Below are 22,862 nucleotides of genomic sequence, written 5' to 3'. Positions count from 1 at the left end.
CTAAAAAGTTATACAGCTGCACTATCGAGAGCATCCTGACTGATTGCATCACCGCCTGGTATGGCAACTGCTCGACCTCCGACCGCAAGGCACTACAGAGGGTAGTGCGTACGGCCCAGTACATCACTGGGGCCAAGCTTCCTGCCATCCAGGACCTCTGTACCAGGCGGTGTCAGAGGAAGGCCCTCAAAATTGTTAGACTCCAGCCACCCCAGTCATAGACTGTTCTCTCTGCTACCGCACGGCAAGCGGTACCGGAGCACCAAGTCTAGGTCCAAAAGGCTTCTCAACAGCTTCTACCCCAAAGCCATAAGACTCCTGAACAGTTAATCATGGCTAGCCGGACTATTTGCACTGCCACCCCACCCCCACCCCATCTTTTTACACTGCTGCTACTCTGTTAATTATTTATGCATAGTCACTTTAACTCTACCCACATGTACATACTACCTCAACTAGCCGGTGCCCCCGCACATTGACTCTGCACCGGTACCCCCCTGTATATAGCCTCCCTACTGTTATTTTATTTTACTTCTGCAATTTTTTTCTCAACACTTTTTGGTTTTATTTTACTTTTTTATTAAAAAATAAATGCATTGTTGGTTAAGGGCTGTAAGTAAGCATTTCACGGTAATGTCTACACCTGTTGTATTCGGCGCATGTGGCAAATAAAATATGATTTGATATAACAATCTAGAAATGTTAGCAAGATTATGGATAAATATAATTTATTACCACATTGAACTTACCCAGTCTATCTCCATCACTGCTGACACTCGCGATATACCGGTAGGTCGGTAGGAAACAGAGGTCCCGTTGCTCCCGAGTGGCGCAGTGGTCTAAGGCACTGCATCTCAGTGCTTGAGGCGTCACTACAGACCCCCTGGTTCGATTTCAGACTGTATCACAACCGTGATTGGGAGTCCCATAGGGCAGCGCACAATTGGCCCAGCGTCGTCCGGGTTTGGCCGATGTAGGCCGTCATTGTAAATAAGAATTTGTTCTTAACTGACTTGCCTAGTTAAATAAAGGTAAATTAAAATAAATAAAAGGTTGCAGGCTTCACATTCACGCTCAGCACAGCACCTGGTTTCAGTCGGAGTCTCATTCAGAATCCTGCCTTCCACTGGTTATAGCCATCGAAGTCCTCCGGGGTGAAATGAGCACCCCATACGGTAGACGTGCCCGCTGTTCCCTTACTCCAATCTGCTCGCTTCAACTCTACAAACCGGTCCCACTTCAAAGCTAGCTTCATGTTTTTGGGCCACAAATGAATCGTAAGCCCGTCCGTGTGGGTATTATTGCACCCAGCAACAACACACCTCCTTGGAATATTGAGCTTTTAAAAAAGCTTTTGGGTCTGAAATGAAAACCAACACTAGCTACGGACGACGGAAAACTACTACAATGATCACTAGCTCGCTCAACTCCCAATAGCCTACCAAACGCACAGGAGAAGAGCAGATGCAGTTTTTCGCATTAATTTATATGTTTTCTTCTTTGTAGATGTATATAGTAGCTCACCAGCGCCAACACTTGGTTTGGAATGTAATTACATGCTAGCATGCCTAGTAGCTTACGTTAGCCAGCTGGAACTAGCTAGGTAGCACCGGTTCTCCATACCTTGAGAAATAGTGCATTGTGGATAGTTCCGAAGATATCCGTAAATAAATTAATAAATATGTTTAAAAAAACTTTAAAAGAATGACATAACTATGTTTGTAGTTATAGGTAACTTGATCGTGACTACAACTAAGTCTTTGACCACACTGTGTTGTTACATTTACATTTTAGTCATTTAGCAGACGCTCTTATCCAGAGCGACTTACAGTTAGTGAGTGCATACATTTTTAATTTTAATTTTTTTCATACTGGAATCGAACCCACAACCCTGGCGTTGCAAATACCATGCTCTACCAACTGAGCTACATCCCTGCCGGCCATTCCCTGCCCTACCCTGGACGACGCTGGGCTAATTGTGCGCCGCCCCATTGTTACTTTGAGTAAAAACTCATGCTTCCTACCCTTTTAAGTCAACAGTAACATAGAGATATAGGTACTGTAATTCATGAATATCTGACGGACAAAGGGCAGGAGTAGGGAGTTATGAATAACCTCCTGGATGTTGTGATGATTTGCATTTAAACACCTTGGGTGACTCATTCAAGCTGGCAGCCTAATCTGTAATTTGCCAGCTTTATTCCATGCATCACAGTTTGGCACCTGGCTAGCCCCGCCAGCCCAAAATCCCACATGAGCTCACAGTCACAGCCTGGCAACTCTTCTAAGAGGCAACTGTGTGACTGTATGAGGGACCTGCACTAGATTAACTTCAAAGTCTAAGCCGTTTGGGGGGGGGGGGGTGTCTACTAAGCTAACATATGGAATTAGTTATTTGATTTAGAATTTTAGGACCCATTTAGATAGATGGAGATATATATTACTTTTTGGGGGGGATAAAATATTGACGTTATATAGCCCTTTACTACAATATAGCCCATAGAAACGCATTGAATAACACATTCATAAATGGCAATAAAGACAATAAAAAAGAAATCATAAGAAAACTCAGGACACTTTTCCAAAGTGGGGTCATATTAGTTTGTAGGCCAAACCATTCGGAAGCTACGTTTTCGTGAGAAGACCGATTTTCGAGATGTCTCATGGTCTGACAAACATCACTGTAGCTCGGCCACCTTCCACCGCAGATGCGGAAGGCTGACATAGGCGGATGCGGTGGATTGAGACGCAATCCACCGATATCTCTAGCTTAAACTGATGGATTTTGATGGGGATTTTTAAATTATATTAATTAGTTTGACGCAGGGCTGCTTTAATAATTTGACACAAACTAAGAAACTGATTATGCTGTCCCTCTTTGATGACAGGGTGGAGCCCATTCACTATGACACCCCTAAACCCTCCGGTCATACACGTTTCGTCTGTGTGTCGGACACACACTCCAGGACCGATGGGATCCAGATGCCATATGGTGACGTCCTGCTCCATACTGGAGACTTCACTGAACTGGGCCTACCCTCTGAGGTCAAGAAATTCAACGACTGGCTAGGTAAAGTCTCCTTTTTAATGCACACACAATGCTGTTTTGTGCTCTCAACACTCATCATTCTGTACAGTAACCTCTATCTAGGCTAATCACCGTTTTGTGCATTCTAATCAAATTTAAATATGTGTAAAGGTTATTCGCTTTAAGTTACTACACCAACAATGTTTAGTCTAATTTGGTCTTCACTTGTCTGCTTTGACATTATTTAATATTTACTACTGCAAATAAAACATTTAAGATTAAGAACCTACGAAAAGGAAGAAGTAATTTTCTTTGAAGGCCACACATTATTAAAACACTGCCATCCTCCTTATTTTCAAATTTAAATTAGCATTAAGCCGAGATAAAATGGAGTTGAGCTTTCAAATTGAGCTCTATACAGAACTGTCTTACCGTGGTAATAGAGGAAGTAACTGGGACAAAGGACCTCTATCTCCAAGAAAGTTAAGGTCAAATGAAAATGTTTAAAATGTCCCTTTGTTGACTTGAATAGGTGTGCATTGACTGGGTAACTAAGGTCTTCATCTGCAGTTATTGCTCTTTGGTAAGAGGGGAAATGTTTACCGTGATCTGAGGAGGTCAAGAAGCCTTCACCTTTTAATTTGTGGCATTTTACTTTCATGGACCATTCCCTTAACCTCTCGATGACAACTTTCTATTTCAGTTAATATATACACTACATGACCAAATGTATGTGGACACCTGCTCATTGAATATCTAATTCCAAAATCATGGGCATTAATATGGAATTGGTCCCCTATAATAGCCTCCACTCTTCTGGGAAGGCTTTCACCTAGATGTTAAAACATTGCTGCAGGGACTTTCTTCCATTCAGCCACAAGAGCATTAGTGATGTTGGGCGATTAGGCCTGGCTCACAGTCAGCGGTCCAATTCATCCCAAAGGTGTTCGATGGGGTTGAGGTCGGGGCTCTGTGCAGGCTAGTCAAGTTCTTCCACACCGATCTCGACAACCCATTTCTGTATGGACTTCGCTTTGTGCATGGGGGCATTGTCATGCTGAAACAGGAAAGGGCCTTCCCCAAACTGTTGCCACAAAGTTGAAAGCACAGAATCATCTATAATGTCATTGTATGCTGTAGCGTTAAGAATTCCCTTCACTGGATCTAAGGGGTCTAGCCCGAACCATGAAAAACAGCCCCAGACCATTATTCCTCCTGCTCCAAACTTTACAGTTTGCACTATGCATTCGTGCAGGTAGCGTTCTCCTGGCATCCGCCAAACCCAGATTAGTCCGTCGGACTGCCAGATGGTGAAGCGTGATTAATCACTCCAGAGAACACGTTTTCATTGCTCCAGAGTCCAATTGCGGCGAGCTTTACACCACTCCAGCCAACTCTTGGCATTGCGCATGGTGATCTTAGGCTTGTGCTGACGTTGCTTCCAGAGGCAGTTTGGAACTCGGTAGTGAGTGTTGCAAGCAAGGACAGACGATTTTTACGCACTTCAGCACTCGGCGGTCCCGTTCTGTGAGCTTGTGTGGCCTACCACTTCGCGGCTGAGCCATTGTTGCTCCTAGATGTTTCCACTTCATAATAACAGCACTTACAATTGACCGGGGCAGCTCTAGCAGGGCAGAAATTTGACAAACTGAGTTGTTGGAAAGGTGGCATCCTATGACGGTGCCACGTTGAACGTCACTGAGCTCTTCAGTAAGGCCATTCTACAGCCAATGTTTGTCTATGGAGATTGCATGGCTGTGCGCTCGATTCTATACACCTGTCAGCAACGGGTGTGGCTGAAATAGCCGAATCCACTAATTTGAAGGGGTGTCCACATTCTTTTGTGTGTGTATATATATATAGTGTATATTGATTCAACAACTGGGAAATTGTTATCCCTAGAAACCCTGCTACTGGCCAAAGCCTTGTAGTGTTAAAGTCCTGTACATATCACTTGCCTTACATTGAACAACCGCAACAGTAATAGCTATCCATTCTATCCATATTCAACAATTCTTTCTGGCTCCGTCTTCCCTGCAGGGAGTCTACCGTATGAATTCAAGGTGGTGATCGCCGGGAACCATGAACTGACGTTTGACAAGGACTTCATGGCTGAGCTGGTCAAGCAGGATTACTATCGCTTTCCCTCCGTCTCCAAGCTGAGACCTGAGGACTTTGATGATGTTCAGGCCCTCCTCTCAAACTGTACTTACCTGCAGGACTCTGAGGTCACAGTCAAGGGATTCCGAATATACGGGGCACCGTGGTAAGTTGATCTCGTCTTGGGTTAAATATCATGAGTGTTATGCTACAGTGACTATAGGTCAGCAAGATTTTAGTTTTGGGTAAAAAAAGACTGTAAAAAAAAGTTTGATTTAGGAAGTCTGTTCAAGTATTCCCTAAAAAAAAAAGAGACGCGATCATGTCTCAATGTAATTAAGGTGTGAAATGATTGTATTTGAAAATAATCTATTTTTGGGCTTAGCTGTGGTCAATTTGCAGTGTTCAAATTATTATAATTATTTTCCCCCTTGAGTATTCGCTCCGACAACAATCGGCTCGTGGCTGAATCTAGTTGCCTCTACCCCTGCTATAGGGACACTGATCACTGTACCTGAGTTTGCCCTGTTGCACATATACTGTATGCTTTACATACAGTAGAGGTGATGACAGAACGTGTGTGGTGACTCGCTTTGCTTGCTTATTTAAGTCCCTTAATTAGTCTAGTTAATTTTTTCTTTACTAGTGTGTGTGTCCATGGTGGATATCAAACACTCTACATAGTGTTCACTGCTTCTATGTTCTAAATCACTTATTGCTTTTTACCATTTCCATACCTCGTTGAGGTCATTGCCTTGTTGTCCTGAATCTTGACTCCGTGTCTTTGGTTAGACACAGAGTGCCTGAGAGAGACGTCTGTGATTAGTTGGGTGTCCCAGCCATGTCCTCTCCTCCTGTCATAGACTTGGTGCATGTCCTAACATGTTACAGGCTGCCATGGAGACAGACATGTACTTCTAGTGTACTCAGCTTCAGACTGTTATGTCATCACACACCCATATCCCCAGCCAGCTACACCGCTGTGTCTGACCTGTGTATATCTCCCAGGCCCAGAAACCCTTCAACCACTGCTTCTCTAGTTTCTCCTCTGTACTACTGTGTCAGTGAGGGGACGACTGCTGAACGACTGATCTCTGATTGGATTAGGAAGTCAGACTCCGAGGTGGTTCATGAGGCAAGTGAAGAGTTTCGCTGTCGGCCTGTCATATGATGCTTCGCAAAAAGAAATGTATGCTGTGCCGGCGACACATTTTCTATATTTCTCCCTCTGAGACACTTTTTCAAAAGGGGATATTGTTGTTTTAGAAGGCTAGAATTACAAAACATAGCCTAATGTATAGACCTAACCGAAAGTAAACTTCATCCCTGTAAACTCCATCGCCTGGTATTCTCCCCAGTAGGATGGACAGAGACATGCTGCCTGGCTAGCTGGAGAGGGCCAGAGCAGTGGAATCATGCCATTATGTATCAGTCTGCCTGACCCCCGTCTGGCCTCCACAACTCCCTGCTGGCCGACGCACACACCAACCTCCTTTCACAGGCTCTCTATCCCCTTCCCAGAGCTAATAATGTTCTGTGAACCACACGCCTCCATCTGCCTGTGTTGTTCTTCATCAGCCCCTGGACGTTTAGTCTGGGAGAGAGAGAAAGAGGTCAGGGGGATTTTGTCTCCTCAAGCCCCAGTTGAATAGGTATGACTCATCTGACAGTGAAAGTCTGACCAGGTGTAATGTTATGATGATGACATTGAGAGAATTGGTGTTTTAGGTCTTCATACCTTAACCTGGCTCAGTCAGTATTGTATTATATTATATTTGCTTCCTGAGCCCAACTCTCATTATCAGTGGTAAACCTTCCTGTCTTGAGGAGGGAACTCTCCTAGCTTGATTTAATCATATATCTTCCACTTCAAAGGTTTTGGTTCTCCTGGTGATAGTGGAATGTTTCTCACAATGCAGGCCGTGAGGAAAGAGCAACAATGAGGGCAGAAACATGGTGTTTCAGTCATAGAGTAGTACTGAATCAAATGATTATTTTGGCAGGAGGGGCGGGGACATGAAGGGTAGAGAACCAGCCGACAGGATGCATGATGGGAGGTCTATGTTGCAGCTCTGGGGTAGTCTACACCAGGGAGATTTCCCAGCCTCTCCAGCAGGAAGTGGCCTTTGTTCCGACACATCCTGGTTCTTTTGTTGGGGCGTACGGATCAACCCTAGGCCTGACCCCGCGCCCCCTTAGGGACAGCACTCCCAGCAGGCCACGGTGGCCCCTGCTACCACTGAGCCTAGTGATCACAGAGGTCATTTCCACCGCCCACAAAGAGCTCAGCCAGGCTTGACACACACTGCATGCCTGCTCTAGGTCTCAGGGTCAATACTGACACTGTCTGAATGAATTGTTTTTGGGGGGTAATTGTCAAAGCCAGTAGTTCATGACCTTGACTCCTAGATATTTCTGATAGCACTGCAACAGACTTTTGCCAGATAGCATGTCTGTCTGCGGACTTAACTGGTAAAGTTAAAGGGATACTTTGTCAATGAGGCCCTTTATCTACACTGAACAAAAATATAAACGCAACATGTAAAGAGTTGGTCCCATGTTTCATGAGCTTAAATTGAAGATCCCAAAAATGTTCCATATGCACAAAGTGTATTTATCTCAAATTGTGTGCACAAATTTGTGTACATCCCTGTTAGTGAGCATTTCTCCTTTGCCAAGATAATCCATCTACCATATCAAGAAGCTGATTAAACAGCATGATCATTACACAGGTGCACCTTATGCTGGGGACAATAAAAGGCCACTCTAAAATGTGCAGCTTTGTCACACAACACAATGCCACAGATGTCTCAAGTTTTGAGGGAGCGTGCAATTGGAATTCTGACTGCAGGAATGTCCACCAGAGCTGTAGCCAGAGAATTGAATGTTCATTTCTCTACCATAAGCCACCTCCAAAGTCGTTTTAGAGAATTTGGAAGTACGTCAAACCGGCCTCACAACCGCAGACCACGTGTAACCACACCAGCCCAGGACCTCCACATCTGGCTTCTTCACCTGCGGGACCGTCTGAGACCAGCCACCCGGACAGCTGATGAAACTGTCAGAAACCATCTCAGGGAAGCTCATCTGCGTGCTCATCGTCCTCACCAGGGTCTTGACCTAACTGCAGTTCAGCGTCGTAATCAACTTCAGAGGGCAAATGCTCACCTTCGATGGCCACTGGCATGCTGAAAAAGTGTGCTCTTCACGGATGAATCCCGGTTTCAACTGTACCGGGCAGATGGCAGACAGCGTGGATGGTGTCGTGTGGGTGAGCGGTTTGCTGATGTCAACGTTGTGACAGAGTGCCCCATGGTGGCGGTGGGGTTATGGTATGGGCAGGCATAAGCTACGGACAACAAACACAGTTGCATTTTATCAATGGCAATTTAAATGCACTGAGATACCGTGACGAGATCCTGACGCCCATTGTCTTGCCATTCATCTGCTGCCATCACCTCATGTTACAGCATGATAATGCACGGCCCCATGTCGCAAGGATCTGTACACAATTCCTGGAATCTGAAAATGTCCCAGTTCTTCCATGGCCTACATACTCACCATACATGTCCCCCATTGAGCATGTTTGGGATGCTCTGGATCGACTCATACGACAGCGTGTTCCAGTTCCCAGCAATATCCAGCAGCTTCGCACAGCCATTGAAGAGGAGTGGGACACCATTCCACAGGCCACAACCAACAGCCTGATCAACTCTATGCGAAGGAGATGTGTTGAGCTGCATGAGGCAAATGGTGGTCACACCAGATACTGACTGGTTTTCTGATCCACGCCCATACTTTTTTTTTTAAGGTATCAAATAAAATCTAATTGTATTGGTCACTTACACATATTTAGCAGATGTTATTGCAGGTGTAGGTAAATGCTTGTGTTCCTAGCTCCTACAGTGCAGTAGTATCTAACAGTTCACAACAATACACACAAATCTATTAAAGTGACTAGTGTTCCATTATTAAAGTGACCAGTGATTCCATGTCCATATCTGTGACCAACAGATGCATATCTGTATTCCCAGTCATGTGAAATCCATAGATTCGGGCCTAATGAATTTATTTCAATTGACTGATTTCCTTATATGAACTGTAACTCAGTAAAATCTTTGAAATTGTTGCATGTTGTATTTATATTTTTTTCAGTGTACCCCGGAGTCAGATGAACTCCTGGATAGCATGCTAGTACATACCCATAGACTTCCAGTCATTGCGCTAATTTTAGTTAGCATTTGCTGGCGAAACTACCTGTAACTTCCTTCATACTGGACACAGAGACATAAAAATGGTATCCACGGGTTCATCAGAATCTGGGGAAGTAGATAAAGGACCTCTTTGCCAAAATCCCAAAGTATCCCTTTAAGCCAAAAATGTTACAACATTTACATGAAATGTTCCATATCTCTTAGTAGCATTGAACAGCTAAAACCTCCTCCTTTAATGGCAGATATACCATGACCAAACCTAGTAGTGTTCTATGTGTGTGACTGAGGGCAAAGGGAGCTGAGCTGCTATACTATAGGCAGTAAAATGGTATGGCTTTAAAAAATCTAAGACTTCCTCTAATCCGCCTGTGACTGCGAACACACTGGTCATGTGACCTCTGGGTTAACATTGGGTGAGAGCCCGCCAGGCAGAGCCACAAAGAAGGTGTGGCTCTCTGTTGCCATAGAAACCATGGCACAGCCGTGTGTGTGTGTGTCATCCTCAGTGTGTTTGCCATTAAAGCAGTTCCACTTGGTGTGTGAGTCTGTGAGGATAGCGTAGCTGTGGGGTTAATGCAGGCTCAATCTCTCACATGGACACCCATGCTGGGCTGGTAATATACTTTATTGACTGGTAGACTGGCCATTGTCTTAATGTCATTTGTGGCTTTGATTTTCTGTCCGTCTGTGTAGCAGGTGAATTGATGGGAATGGGAAAGCTGCCTGACTAATCGCCAAAAGTGTGCGAGCATAGCCTCAAATGACCCTGGTGTTTATGGAAAGAAATGAGGGCATATCTGAAATGAGGTTCTAACTCCCTAGATAAGGGCTCCAGTTTCAGCATCACTTGGTGGAAATCCCTATAACCGCTGAATGTGTGAAAATCCTGTCATCACAACAACTTGTCTGATAAGTCCTACTGTGTTGGTGATGGGGGGAAATTAATCATCGCAATATTATTTAGGATTGTTTTTGGTTTTTTGCTAGGTAGCGTTAGCTAGCGCTAGTCGTCTGTACCTGTGCCAAAACTCCTGTGTTTTTCATCCTATAGCTTGTTCTCCATATTCTTTTTAAATAGTGAGCCAACATGTTTTCAGCACTTTTATTTCCATGACTGATCAAAACTAATTTTCTAATGCTCTCTCTTGTCTCTCTGCAGCAGACATGTAGTGAGCAATATGTTTGGAAATCACAATAAAATCGCAGTATCGTAATACATATAGAATCATGAGAATCGCAATACATATCATATCAGCACCTAAATATTGTGATAATATCGTATCGCGAGGTCCCTGGCAATTCCCGACCCTAGTGTTCTGACAAAATCCTTCACCTCACTTTCCAGAATATAGCTGGATATAATAATACAATATGTAATAGAAGTGTCTTTGGGTTAGCTGCGGTTTTGGTCTGGTTTTGAGTGTTCATCCGTCCTTTGCTGAGTGGACTGTCCCACAGGATCCACCACTTCAGAGGAAGAAGCTGTAATGTGAGAGCCTGGGGAAAACAGGCCAGGGTCTGTTCTCCTTCCCCAAAACAAAACCACAAGGGAGTGTATGGTTATGCTCAACCTCTGGGAGCGTTGGTTCACACAGGGGAGGGCGAAATGCTGCTCTACTCTGCCCTACAGGCCCCTGCAAGGCCTTACCTGCTGACACCACTGTTTGTGAAGTGACCTTTGACCCGGAGGTGCAAGCTGCACGTCAGTGTTGATTTAGCTGCCCATGTCCGCTACACTCCTCAGATCTTTCAGCACTGCAATGCCCTGCTCTGGCCCCAGCTCTAGCTGACTGCAGCCCAGCGCTGAAGGCTCTCACACAGCGCCAGGCAGGGCAAACTGGGGCACTGGAAGAGGGGGGCAGGCAGGGGGCATGGGGGGGGGAAGGAAAGGTGGGGGTGTCAGAAAGAAGAGTGGGTCAGGCAGACAATAAGTATGGCCCAGGCAGAGAGAGTGCCCAAATTAGGAGTGGGATGAACACACACAGACGAGAGGAGGAGATGCCTGTCCTCTATTAACTCCAGCCTACCACAAGGCCACAGTGGATTCAGAAGGCTAGGGCCTTTGACTTATGTGTCAGGTTGAATAATGGTCAGGTGTTAGGTGAAAATCCCACCACTGACACCAATTTCTCTAGCAATGTATTTCTGTGAGCTTGCCCTCCTCCGTCCCTGTATTGTCAGTCAGCGGTAAGAGGCCTTGCTATGACCCCACCACCACTACCCCCCCCCCAGGAGCCAGCCAGAGCCTTGTTACCTCACAGGACATCACAAGTGCTTTAACGGCCTCCATCTAGCACCACAATGTAATGACCTGTGAAATAACCAACCAGTGCGGTGCCCTTTACCACAATGAACGTTATGTGGCTCATTTGACTAACCAGGGTCATCCAGAGCCATCTCAGTAGAGGGGACATTGGATGAGACGACTGATGTGGTGTGTGTAGACTACTGATGATCACTCCCAGGCGTCAATGACTAGGAAATGAATGAATGCATAAAAGCTGATCATACTACCAGGTGACATTGACACTGAGGAGGATGCAGCTAGCCTACTTAGTGGGGTTGAGGGGTTGATTTGGACCAGTGCAGTTTCACAACAAGCCTGGCTGAGTACACGACACAGTGAAGTGTAGTGTGACTAGTGTTTGCTAGAAGCTAAGACCATCTGTCCAGGCCAGGGCAGCCGATAGAGAGAAACAGGAGATGGTAGGCTTTACACAGAAGAATGCAGCATTTGACCTTTTATTAGTATTGTGACTGACAGAGTATGTTTCCAGGTAGTATAGCAGCCTATGGCATTACAGACAGACTGGACAGACAGGAAATCCCCAGGCCCTTCATTTCCGTCTCAGTAACACTCTGCTGCAGCAGAGAGTTGTTCAACATTACAGCCATACACAGCCCTATGCCCCTCACCTCTAGGCTAGTGCTTCTACCCACAGATAGTCCTGACTGAGTGGATTAATATTTGAAGATTCCAGTAGCCCTTTTAGATTGGAGAGACTTGAGGGACTCGTGGGGCAGTGCATTAGAGTGGCTGACCTGACCCCTTTCATAAATAACCTGAAGCTAGGGGTGCGGTTGGGGCACTGTTTTAGAGCTAAAAATGTCTGGCCCATGTCTGCATTCTGTGTTCGGTTCAGCTGACCGGTCACCAAGCACCAAGTTCAAACAAATGACATGCATGGCTTGTTGTGTCAGACGATGTACACTGTACAGGTTGGCAAAATAAAGAAGAGCACGTTGTCAGATCTATGCTTGGAAAAGCAGAAATCTGTGTGTGTGTGTTTGCACTTGCGTGTGTGTACATTGTGTGCGCACGTACATGTGTGTACTGTGCATGCATGTGTGTACTGTGTGTTTGTGTGTGTAATGACAGAGCGAGGTGATGATCAGATAGCAGCAGGTCCAGACAGTGGCTGTTATTGCAGGGCTTTATCTGCTGCATGTCTGTCTGCCTGTCTGCCTGCCTGCCAGAGGGGGGTGGGTGGGTCAGGGTTGGAGTCATTCTGCAGAAACGCTAGCCCTAGCAATGGTGAAGGATTGCACCCGCGTGTACACCCCGACACGCCATGCTCTAAAGCAGCCACTGTGCTTTATTTACTCTGCCATCAATCACAATCAAGCTGCCACTGGCCTCTTAAAGCAGAGGGCCCAGGCACACAGGACAGAATTGGACAGGACCCAGCATTATTGTATATTTTATCAGCCCCAGTCAGGGCAGACAGCGGAGGTCAGAGCTCCAAACATCCTGATGGCTCATTCTCCAACAGGAGACAACAGCAGTGACCAGAGGTATTCTATCAGTTAGCCTAGTGATGACAGCCACGTGGGAGAAGGCAGAGCTAATCTCATCTGATCTTATCTCATGTCTACGTGGTCAAGCTACCCTCTATATCCAACCCCCAATCTTTGCTGTTATGTTTAGGCCTATGTGGACACTTGAAAACATTTTCTGGTCTTTGTCTTGTTTTGAATCCTCTGACAGTATGACAATATAAAGAGGTATGTGTTCCTTCTTCCCAGAGTGTTTTCCCCCCTCAACGAGGTGATGCTCCTGCCCCCTCTGCACCGGCTCCCCCGCAGCATGGGAAGATAATGGAGTCCTCAGCCTGCCTCTCCTCCCCCCTCCACTTCCTGTCTCTCACAGGCTCCTGTATTGAGCAGCACAGCTCATTGTTCACCTCTCATCTCTGTCTGCTCTGCTGGGATCGAGAGAGACGCCGGGGAAACACAGGATTCATCTGTGTGCTGGTGTCAGTGGTAGGATCCAGTCCTAACACAGAACAGGCTCAGCTTTGAATCACAGGGTTGGAGAAGGCGGTGTTACCCAGCCTGTTGGAAAATATATAGGTGCAGTCAATATGAATTGGCTGTTTGTGAGCAACACAGTGCAGAGCTGTGTCAGCAGGCCTTTGCTATCGCACAGTGGGGGCTTTAACAGAAATGCTGATATGTAACAAGACCATACAAATCTTTATTTGCATTTGAATTGAGCTTGGCAATAGGAGCAATGTGTGTAAGTTATGTTTTCATTTTGTTGAAAGCCATACTATACAAAATGTGCATGATTCAAAATCTCAATATTCGATGTGAAAGTTGGCCAGGGGGCTTACAGTGGGGGAAAAAAGTATTTAGTCAGCCACCAATTGTGCAAGTTCTCCCACTTAAAAAGATGAGAGGCCTGCAATTTTCATCATAGGTACACGTCAACTATGACAGACAAATTGAGAATTTTTTTTCCAGAAAATCACATTGTAGGATTTTTTATGAATTTATTTGCAAATGATGGTGGAAAATAAGTATTTGGTCAATAACAAAAGTTTCTCAATACTTTGTTATATACCCTTTGTTGGCAATGACACAGGTCAAACGTTTTCTGTAAGTCTTCACAAGGTTTTCACACACTGTTGCTGGTATTTTGGCCCATTCCTCCATGCAGATCTCCTCTAGAGCAGTGATGTTTTGGGGCTGTCGCTGGGCAACACGGACTTTCAACTCCCTCCAAAGATTTTCTATGGGGTTGAGATCTGGAGACTGGCTAGGCCACTCCAGGACCTTGAAATGCTTCTTACGAAGCCACTCCTTCGTGGCCCGGGCAGTGTGTTTGGGATCATTGTCATGCTGAAAGACCCAGCCACGTTTCATCTTCAATGCCCTTGCTGATGGAAGGAGGTTTTCACTCAAAATCTCACGATACATGGCCCCATTCATTCTTTCCTTTACACGGATCAGTCGTCCTGGTCCCTTTGCAGAAAAACAGCCCCAAAGCATGATGTTTCCACCCCCATGCTTCACAGTAGGTATAGTGTTCTTTGGATGCAACTCAGCATTCTTTGTCCTCCAAACACGACGAGTTGAGTTTTTACCAAAAGGTTCTATTTTGGTTTCATCTGACCATATGCCATTCTCCCAATCCTCTTCTGGATCATTCAAATGCACTCTAGCAAACTTCAGACGGGCCTGGACATGTACTGGCTTAAGCAGGGGGACACGTCTGGCACTGCAGGATTTGAGTCCCTGGCGGCGTAGTGTGTTACTGATGGTAGGCTTTGTTACTTTGGTCCCAGCTCTCTGCAGGTCATTCACTAGGTCCCCCCGTGTGGTTCTGGGATTTTTGCTCACCGTTCTTGTGATCATTTTGACCCCACGGGGTGAGATCTTGCGTGGAGCCCCAGATCGAGGGAGATTATCAGTGGTCTTGTATGTCTTCCATTTCCTAATAATTGCTCCCACAGTTGATTTCTTCAAACCAAGCTGCTTACCTATTGCAGATTCAGTCTTCCCAGCCTGGTGCAGGTCTACAATTTTGTTTCTGGTGTCCTTTGACAGCTCTTTGGTCTTGGCCATAGTGGAGTTTGGAGTGTGACTGTTTGAGGTTGTGGACAGGTGTCTTTTATACTGATAACAAGTTCAAACAGGTGCCATTAATACAGGTAACGAGTGGAGGACAGAGGAGCCTCTTAAAGAAGAAGATACAGGTCTGTGAGAGCCAGAAATCTTGCTTGTTTGTAGGTGACCAAATACTTATTTTCCACTATAATTTGCAAATAAATTCATTAAAAATCCTACAATGTGATTTTCTGGAGAGAAAAAAATCTCAATTTGTCTGTCATAGTTGACGTGTACCTATGATGAAAATTACAGGCCTCTCTCATCTTTTTAAATGGGAGAACTTGCACAATTGGTGGCTGACTAAATACTTTTTTCCCCCACTGTACCTGGACTGGAACACCCTCAGCGGGTTGGAAACAACTGGAGGCATCAGGGGAAATGGAAAGAGAGCCTGTGACAAGACTTCTGCTTTTGGAGGTTAACAGAGGACACTGCATCTTAACTCCACATTTACCGGATTGGTTGAACAGTACAGAAGAGAACCTCACCCTTACATTTTTTTCTCTTGTCAGGACCATTAAGAAAGGAACGGCGCTCAGTCGTTTATTTTACGCCTGATACTTTAGGTTAGGACTGGAATGACTCTAACCGTGAAATGCATCCTTGGTCAGAAGGGAAGCATCAATCTGGAGTGTTTGTATGTGGCTAATGTCCCCCTAGGCAGCAGCAGCCCTGGGCTGAACCCTCCAGAGAGACCTGCACCACAGTGTAGCCTAGACTGTTCAGGCCATATCAGTCATAAAGCCACAGCTATCAGTGTTCATTTAGTCAAGACCAAATAGCTTCCACTTCCAACCCCCCCACCCCCCGGTCTCCCCACCCTCTCCCAGGCAGCTCTGGCCTGATGTGTGCCGTGCTGTCTGGCCGTTGAGGCCAGGGCATCTCTTTACCTCCCTGTGCCCTGGCTGTCTGAGCAGTCGGTAAATAAAGACAGTCAGGGCAGGGCAGGGCTGCCCATACATACTGATGTGTGTGTTAGGAGGCCTGTCCCAGGGGAAACATAAATCTCTTAACATGCTCGTTCTCATTGGTGCTGACAGCTTAATCAATTTTCCTCCTCTTTGGATGACCTCTGTTATGCTGTGGCACGGCCGTGTGGCCAGAATGAATGTCCTGGTCATCTAATAGCCCTCTATCTCCCGCTCTCTCTCGCTCTGAATTTCTCAATCTATCGCGCCCTCTCCCCTCGCTCTCTTTCTCTATCTCTGCATTTCTCTCCCTCTCTTTCTCGTATCTTTTCCATTGTTTTCCATTAACACCGTCCATCGACTAATCGGACGGTTAGAGACTCATTTTCAGCCGGCTACTTTTTCCACTTAATATTAATTAGGCTACTTTTTTATTTAAAAGTTTCAATTAGCTAATCCATCGATCTCTTTACCGCTAGAATGAACGATATGCATCTTCTAGCGATCTATTGATAGGATAGGCGCCTGTCAGTCAAAAAGCGAGTGATGACAGGTAAACGCAGTCTGCCGTCTGTCCCGCCTCCCGGTACAATATGTGTGCGCTGTGGTTGGTTGCAGTCAAATTTCTTTACACGCATGATGCTCGTGAATTTGCACGTTCCATGTAATGGAAGTTGTATCAATGAGTCGAAATCCACTTAGCCTAATTATTGTTTTCTGGCACATTTCAATTATTTTCTTTCACATGTTTCACATAACCAGCCATGCAGAGTCATGGCACAGGCTATTTACTGTGCTTTGATTGACAACTGAACAGCAAGTGTGGACTAGTTTATAAAAGGTGTCGAATTGAACGAATAAAGTACATCTCCTATATCCTTTTGCCATTTCTAAATCATGCAATGTGGTTATGTCCATGGTATCGTATCGGGACAAGTAAACCAAAGGATTTCCTAGGTTTTCTTTCCTAGAATGTTGGTCCTTGCCGGACACTGATGCTAAAGTGTGTGACTCGTCTCGTCACAGTCAGTGTAGCCTATCGAATCGGTGAGAGCCATTCATTTGGCTCCCTAGTTTGCGTAGGCTACTGGTAGGCTTAGGCTTTTTGGCGATTATATTCAGATAAATTATGAAAACATTTTATGAAGATGGTGAATCGTCACTACATCAATAGGTAGTGGAGAGCCTCATTCTAGTCCAAATATGATATTTAGAGCCCTCATGGAATCCAGGAATTAAAATGGAATTCAAAAATATTAAAACACGTATTGACCTTAATTCATTTGCCCAAGATTATCATAAGACATTAACAACTTTCTGAACGCGCAACGAAAATGCCCGTCTGTGTGTGCGTTGTGCACGTCTAACACTTTGTGTAGCGTTAGCATTGATGCTAATGAAAACAGTCCTCTGGTAGATGGAAAGGCTTTCCCAAAACTACAAAGTGGCCTATGCTTACCATGATATCAAATAATCAATAATATCATGATTATTTTCATCAATCCAGTGGGTATTTGTTTTGCGAACTCTACAAAAACACCACTAAACAACTAAATAAGTAAATCTGCAAATAAGACTTTAATCTCAAGAGAAGACAGGTTAAGGTTTAAGTTTCTCTTACTTAGAAAATAGTCCTAATCATATAGGCCTACACCTAGACGATATCCCAAAAAACTAACAATACACTGAATTTATACATTCTCAGTCATTTCAATTGTAAAGTCATGTCTTTCTACACCAATAACACAACAAAAAAATTCCAATCTGGGAGGTAAACTCGATAAATTATTCAATAACTTCGCTGTGTATTTCGGATGGAAACAAGGCATTAGAATGTACCAGAGGACACACAATACCCCATAATGACGAAGCAAAAACAGTTGTTTCAAAATTTTTGCAAATGTATTAAAATATAAAACGGAAATATCACATTTACATAAGTATTCAGACCCTTTACTCAGTACTTTGTTGAAGCACCTTTGGCAGTGATTAGAGCCTCGAGTCTTCTTGGGTATGACGCTACAAGCTTGGCACACCTGTATTTGGGGAGTTTCTCCCATTCTTCTTTGCAGATCCTCTCAAGCTCTGTCAGGTTGGATGGGGAGCGTCGCTGCACAGCTATTTTCAGGTCTCTCCAGGGATGTTCAATCGGGTTCAAGTCCGGGCTCTGGCTGGGCCACTCAAGGACATTCAGAGACTTGTCCCGAAGCCACTCCTGCATTGCCTTGGCTGTGTGCTTAGGATCGTTGTCCTGTTGGAAGGTGAACCTTCGTCCCAGTCTGAGGTCCTGAGCACTCTGGAGCAGGCTTTCATCAAGGATCTCTCTGTACTTTGCTCCATTCATCTTTCCCTCGATCCTGACTAGTCTCCCAGTCCCTGCTGCTGAAAAACATCTCCACAGCATGCTGTCACCACCATGCTTCACCGTAGGGATGGTGCCAGGTTTTCTCCAGTTGTGACGCTTGGCATTCAGGCCAAAGAGTTCAATCTTAGTTTCATCAGACCAGAGAATCTTGTTTCAGAGAGTACTTTTGGTGCCTTTTGGCAAACTCCAAGCGGGCTGTCATATGCCTTTTACTGAGGAGTGGCTTCCGTCTGGCCACTCTACCACAAAGGCCTGATTGGTGGAGTGCTATAGAGATGGTTCTCTCATCTCCATAGAAGAACTCTAGAGCTCTGTCAGAGTGACCATCGGATTCTTGGTCACCACCCTGGCCAAGGACCTTCTCCCCTGATTGCTCAGTTTGGCCGGTCGGCCAGCTCTAGGAAGAGTCTTGGTGGTTCCAAACTTCTTCCATTTAAGAATGACGGAGGCCACTGTGTTCTTCGGGACCTACAATGCTGCAGAAATGTTTTGGTACCCTTCCCCAGATCTGTGCCTCAACACAATCCTGTCTCGGAACTCTATGGACAATTCCTTTGACCTCATGGCTTGGTTTTTGCTCTGACATGCACTGTCAACTGTGGGACCTTTATATAGACAGGTGTGTGCCTTTCCAAATCATGTCCAATCAATTGAATTTACCACAGGTGGACTCCAATTAAGTTGTAGAAACATCTCAAGAATGATCAATGGAAACAGGATGCACCTGAGCTCAATTTCGAGTCTCATAGCAAAGGGTCTGAATACTTATATGAATAAGGTTTTTCTGTTTATTATTTTGAATACATTTGGAAAAAAAATCTAAAAAGCTGTTTTCGCTTTGTCATTATGGGGTATTGTGTGTAGATTGATGAGAAAATAAATAATTGTATCAATTTTAAAATAAGGCTGTAACGTAACTAAATGTGGAAAAGGGGAAGGGGTCTGAATACTTTCTGTATGTACTGGTGGAAAAAACTGTTTCTCTCTCTCTCGCAATTTTTTTTTACAAATATAGTGCTCTGTTCTGTGTTCATGTTTGAATTGCATGTATGCACATACACTGTATTCAGCATTTTGTGCAGGTGTGTGTGTAATGTAGATTTCTTTTAACCGTTTCTACAGGACGCCGTGGTTTAATGGCTGGGGTTTTAACCTTCCCCGCGGTCAGTCTCTACTGGACAAGTGGAATCAGGTTCCAGAGAGTATAGATGTTCTCATGACCCATGGACCTCCCCTCGGTGAGTTGAGTTCATATAACCCCAAAACACTGCTAAAACGGGTTGCACTTATTTGCCAGGATGATTACTGTGTCACTAATTCATTGCACATACTGGAAGTAATTCCACCGATGATTGATATTCAATAAATAGGATGAAAACAGGAATCTCTGATTATTGTCATAATGTTAGAAATCAACATTTGAAGCATATTTCTTGGACAATTGCTCTTTTGGATGGCACTTTATGAGAATTCAGTATGGAAAAATGTAATGTTAATTTCCCCCGCTGTAGAACAGTATATTAGCAGCTATATCGGTATAGGTAAATGTTCCCCCTCAAAAAAATCTGAATCAGTATCAGACTATATAAATAAATATTAACTGGAAGTAATGGAAGCAGAGTTAGGGTGACATTTTCCTCACGGTAAAACGCGCCACGAGAAACAAAGCCTGTGCAATGACGAGTTGGGTATTTTCGCCTCACCTGTATTTGCGTCTGCATAGGTGGAGCCAGAAATGGGAGGGTCAAAAGGAGGTTTGGGGGGAGGGTATGCTAATTAACCTTTCCACAAAGTATAATTACATGAATGTATTGAGAGGCTACGAGATAAGAATAAAACGGGGACAATAATGGTAGATAAATAATCCATAGTAGGCTATCATAGGCCCATGCTTTAAATGAGGCTGGTGTTGTTGCCTACGTTTTATATTTGCCAAAAATAATATTATTGTCTGTGTATTACATTGTTAATGTCTAGCCTACTTTTAAGCTCTTGCAAGTAAAAAAAATCGATGTTATTGCCTATGTTCCATCCAAACATTCACAGCACATATGTTAGTAATGCATCATTGTTTTATAGTGTAATTCCGAATAGCATTAAGACGAGAAAAATGTTGCCCTTAGTTTGTGCCTGACCTGTCTCACTATTATGAATGAATTGATTGTTAAATTCGTAACAAAAATACATGTATCTTTCTTATGCTTAATCCAGTGTATTAATCAGTCTTGGTGTGGTTTGGGACAGGTTTCCGTGACTGGGTCCCCAAGGAGCTCCAAAGAGTGGGCTGTGTGGAGCTGCTGAACACAGTACAGCAGAGGGTCCGACCCAAGCTCCACGCCTTCGGGGGCATCCACGAGGGTGAGTATTCTGTACCCTCTCCTCCATGGTCCTGGTTCTACACAATAACAGATTGGTAAAGTACTGAAGTACAGCATCCATATTAGGAAGGCGTCCGTTTTCAGGCAAAACACTTCCTAACATGGATGCTGTACTAGAGTGCCACTTAATACTGTATCAGTGGGGGCTATCTTGTGCCATGCATCTCTAGGTTAACAGACCTGTTATTGTCTCTGTTTTGACTCTGGTGTATTATTTCTCTGTCCTCTGTCTGCAGGGTACGGCATTATGACGGATGGATGCACAACTTTCATCAACTCCTCCACCTGTACAGCCAGTTTCCAGCCCACCAACCCCCCCATCGTATTTGACCTGCCCAACCCATAGAGCATCGGAAATAAACCGGCATTTTTTTAAATCAAATGAGTTGTACTAAATGTTCATCTTCAAGATATTTGTCTTTTGTAAAAATGCTTGTAAAAATGCATGAAAATCTGATTCTGGTAATGAAATGATGATCTTTGTAAAATGTTTCATATTTTCCATTTGTTTGCATTTACTGCGTTAACTGGTTTTCTGTGCCATTTGTCATTTTCTTTGTTTCCCCTCTCAAGACCTATAAGCTTTTTGTCTGTCAGGCAAGTACACTGCCTGACAGTAACGGTACCCTCTACATCAGCAATACTTGACCTCATGATAGAACATGCATTTGACATTGTAACTTAAGTTATTTGGTCTCTGTTAAAGGCCTGTGTGTTGTTGAAAATGAAACATTTGAAATATATGAAACGTATCCAATTATTATATACAGTAGTCCCTTGGGCTCTCACATTTGTTTTGGAAATGTATGTACAGGTGCTTCATCTCCCTTGATCTGGGGTGCGTTCAGCAGGACGCAACAGATTATGTATATTCTCAAATGTCCCCATCTTCCATGGAGTACATGTGAGTTGGTGTTTGTGTGAATTTAAATAGGCCCACTACAGCCTTTCAACAATGTATGTTATATGCTATTCATAGCACACATGCATTTAACTCATTTTTATATTTTTATCGATATTCAACAAACAGCTGGTTAAATTATATTTCACAACTGCCTAAGTAAAAGTGAGATGTCCCCTAAAGTACGGTAATAAGAATTTTGCTAATTATTTTTGTTTTGTTGCACAGTGTGAAAATGCAATCTTGCTAGCACAAAAAAGTTGCCAACGGTAGTCTTCTGTCATTGTAAATGCCTGTTTAGTTTCCTGGTTTATGAAACTTTTTTTTACTTGTGATACATTTAGTTGCCTTTATATGCAAATAAAATTGCGATATTTGTACCTGTTGAAAAGCTATACAGTTTTGTTTATTTTATCTTACATACTGTAGCAGTGGAGCACATTAAAGGAAACAGTACATTGCTAAAGCGTCCCCCTCTCTCACTCCCTTGGATAGAGGTAAAGCTGTATCTCTGCACTACCTGTCCTTCCTAGGCCAGATTGATTAAGGACTGGATTCAATCTGTATCGCTAAAGTTCAGCGTTATATACAGATTGAATCGAGCCCTAAGTCTATTACTTATCCCCGAACTGACAGCAACATGGATTAATGGGTGCTCTTGACAAGGATGGCTGTGGCCGTTTGCTGTCCTGACACCTGCTATTGACTGGGGAGAATTGTCAGGGTGGCCTTGGCCCTGAAGGAAGGCTGACTGCCACCCTGTGTGTGTGTGTGTGTGTGTGTGTGTGTGTGTGTGTGTGTTTGGGTCCCCAAACAATAAATGTTTGTTTGGTTGTTTGTCTCCGCTTGCAGGGTGAGAGCTGCAGAGCTGAGTAAACAACTATCAGGAAAGCACACCAGCGCAATGGACCACCACGTGTACTTGAAAGGTCAGAGGCATGAGTTTTTACTCACCAATGTAACAACACAGTGTAGTGAAAGACTTAGTAACTTAGTTGTAGTCATGACGATCTGGTTACATATAAGTACAAACATAGTTATGTTTTTAGGTGATTTACATATTTATTAATTTA

At 44.2% G+C, this 22,862-nt stretch overlaps 1 protein-coding gene across 2 annotated transcripts in view; it reads left to right on the top strand.

The window, feature by feature from the left end:
- The window catches only part of LOC311137696 (metallophosphoesterase MPPED2), a 36,843-nt gene extending 14,591 nt beyond the window's left edge, over nucleotides 1-22,252 (top strand). For both annotated transcript variants that reach the window (XM_084172241.1, XM_084172242.1), the window contains exons 3-7: nucleotides 2,889-3,070; nucleotides 5,069-5,294; nucleotides 19,633-19,748; nucleotides 20,755-20,868; nucleotides 21,125-22,252. In XM_084172241.1, coding sequence (XP_084028367.1) covers nucleotides 2,889-3,070; nucleotides 5,069-5,294; nucleotides 19,633-19,748; nucleotides 20,755-20,868; nucleotides 21,125-21,234 — 748 coding nt within the window. In that variant the 3' untranslated portion in view covers nucleotides 21,235-22,252. The remainder of the gene's footprint in view (nucleotides 1-2,888; nucleotides 3,071-5,068; nucleotides 5,295-19,632; nucleotides 19,749-20,754; nucleotides 20,869-21,124) is intronic.
- The last annotated feature ends 610 nt before the right edge of the window (nucleotides 22,253-22,862 follow it).

This window comes from Coregonus lavaretus, assembly GCF_964263955.1.
Source record: "Coregonus lavaretus genome assembly, chromosome: 11".
Taxonomy (NCBI): Eukaryota; Metazoa; Chordata; class Actinopteri; order Salmoniformes; family Salmonidae; genus Coregonus; species Coregonus lavaretus.
This window is presented reverse-complemented; position numbering and strand designations above follow the sequence as displayed.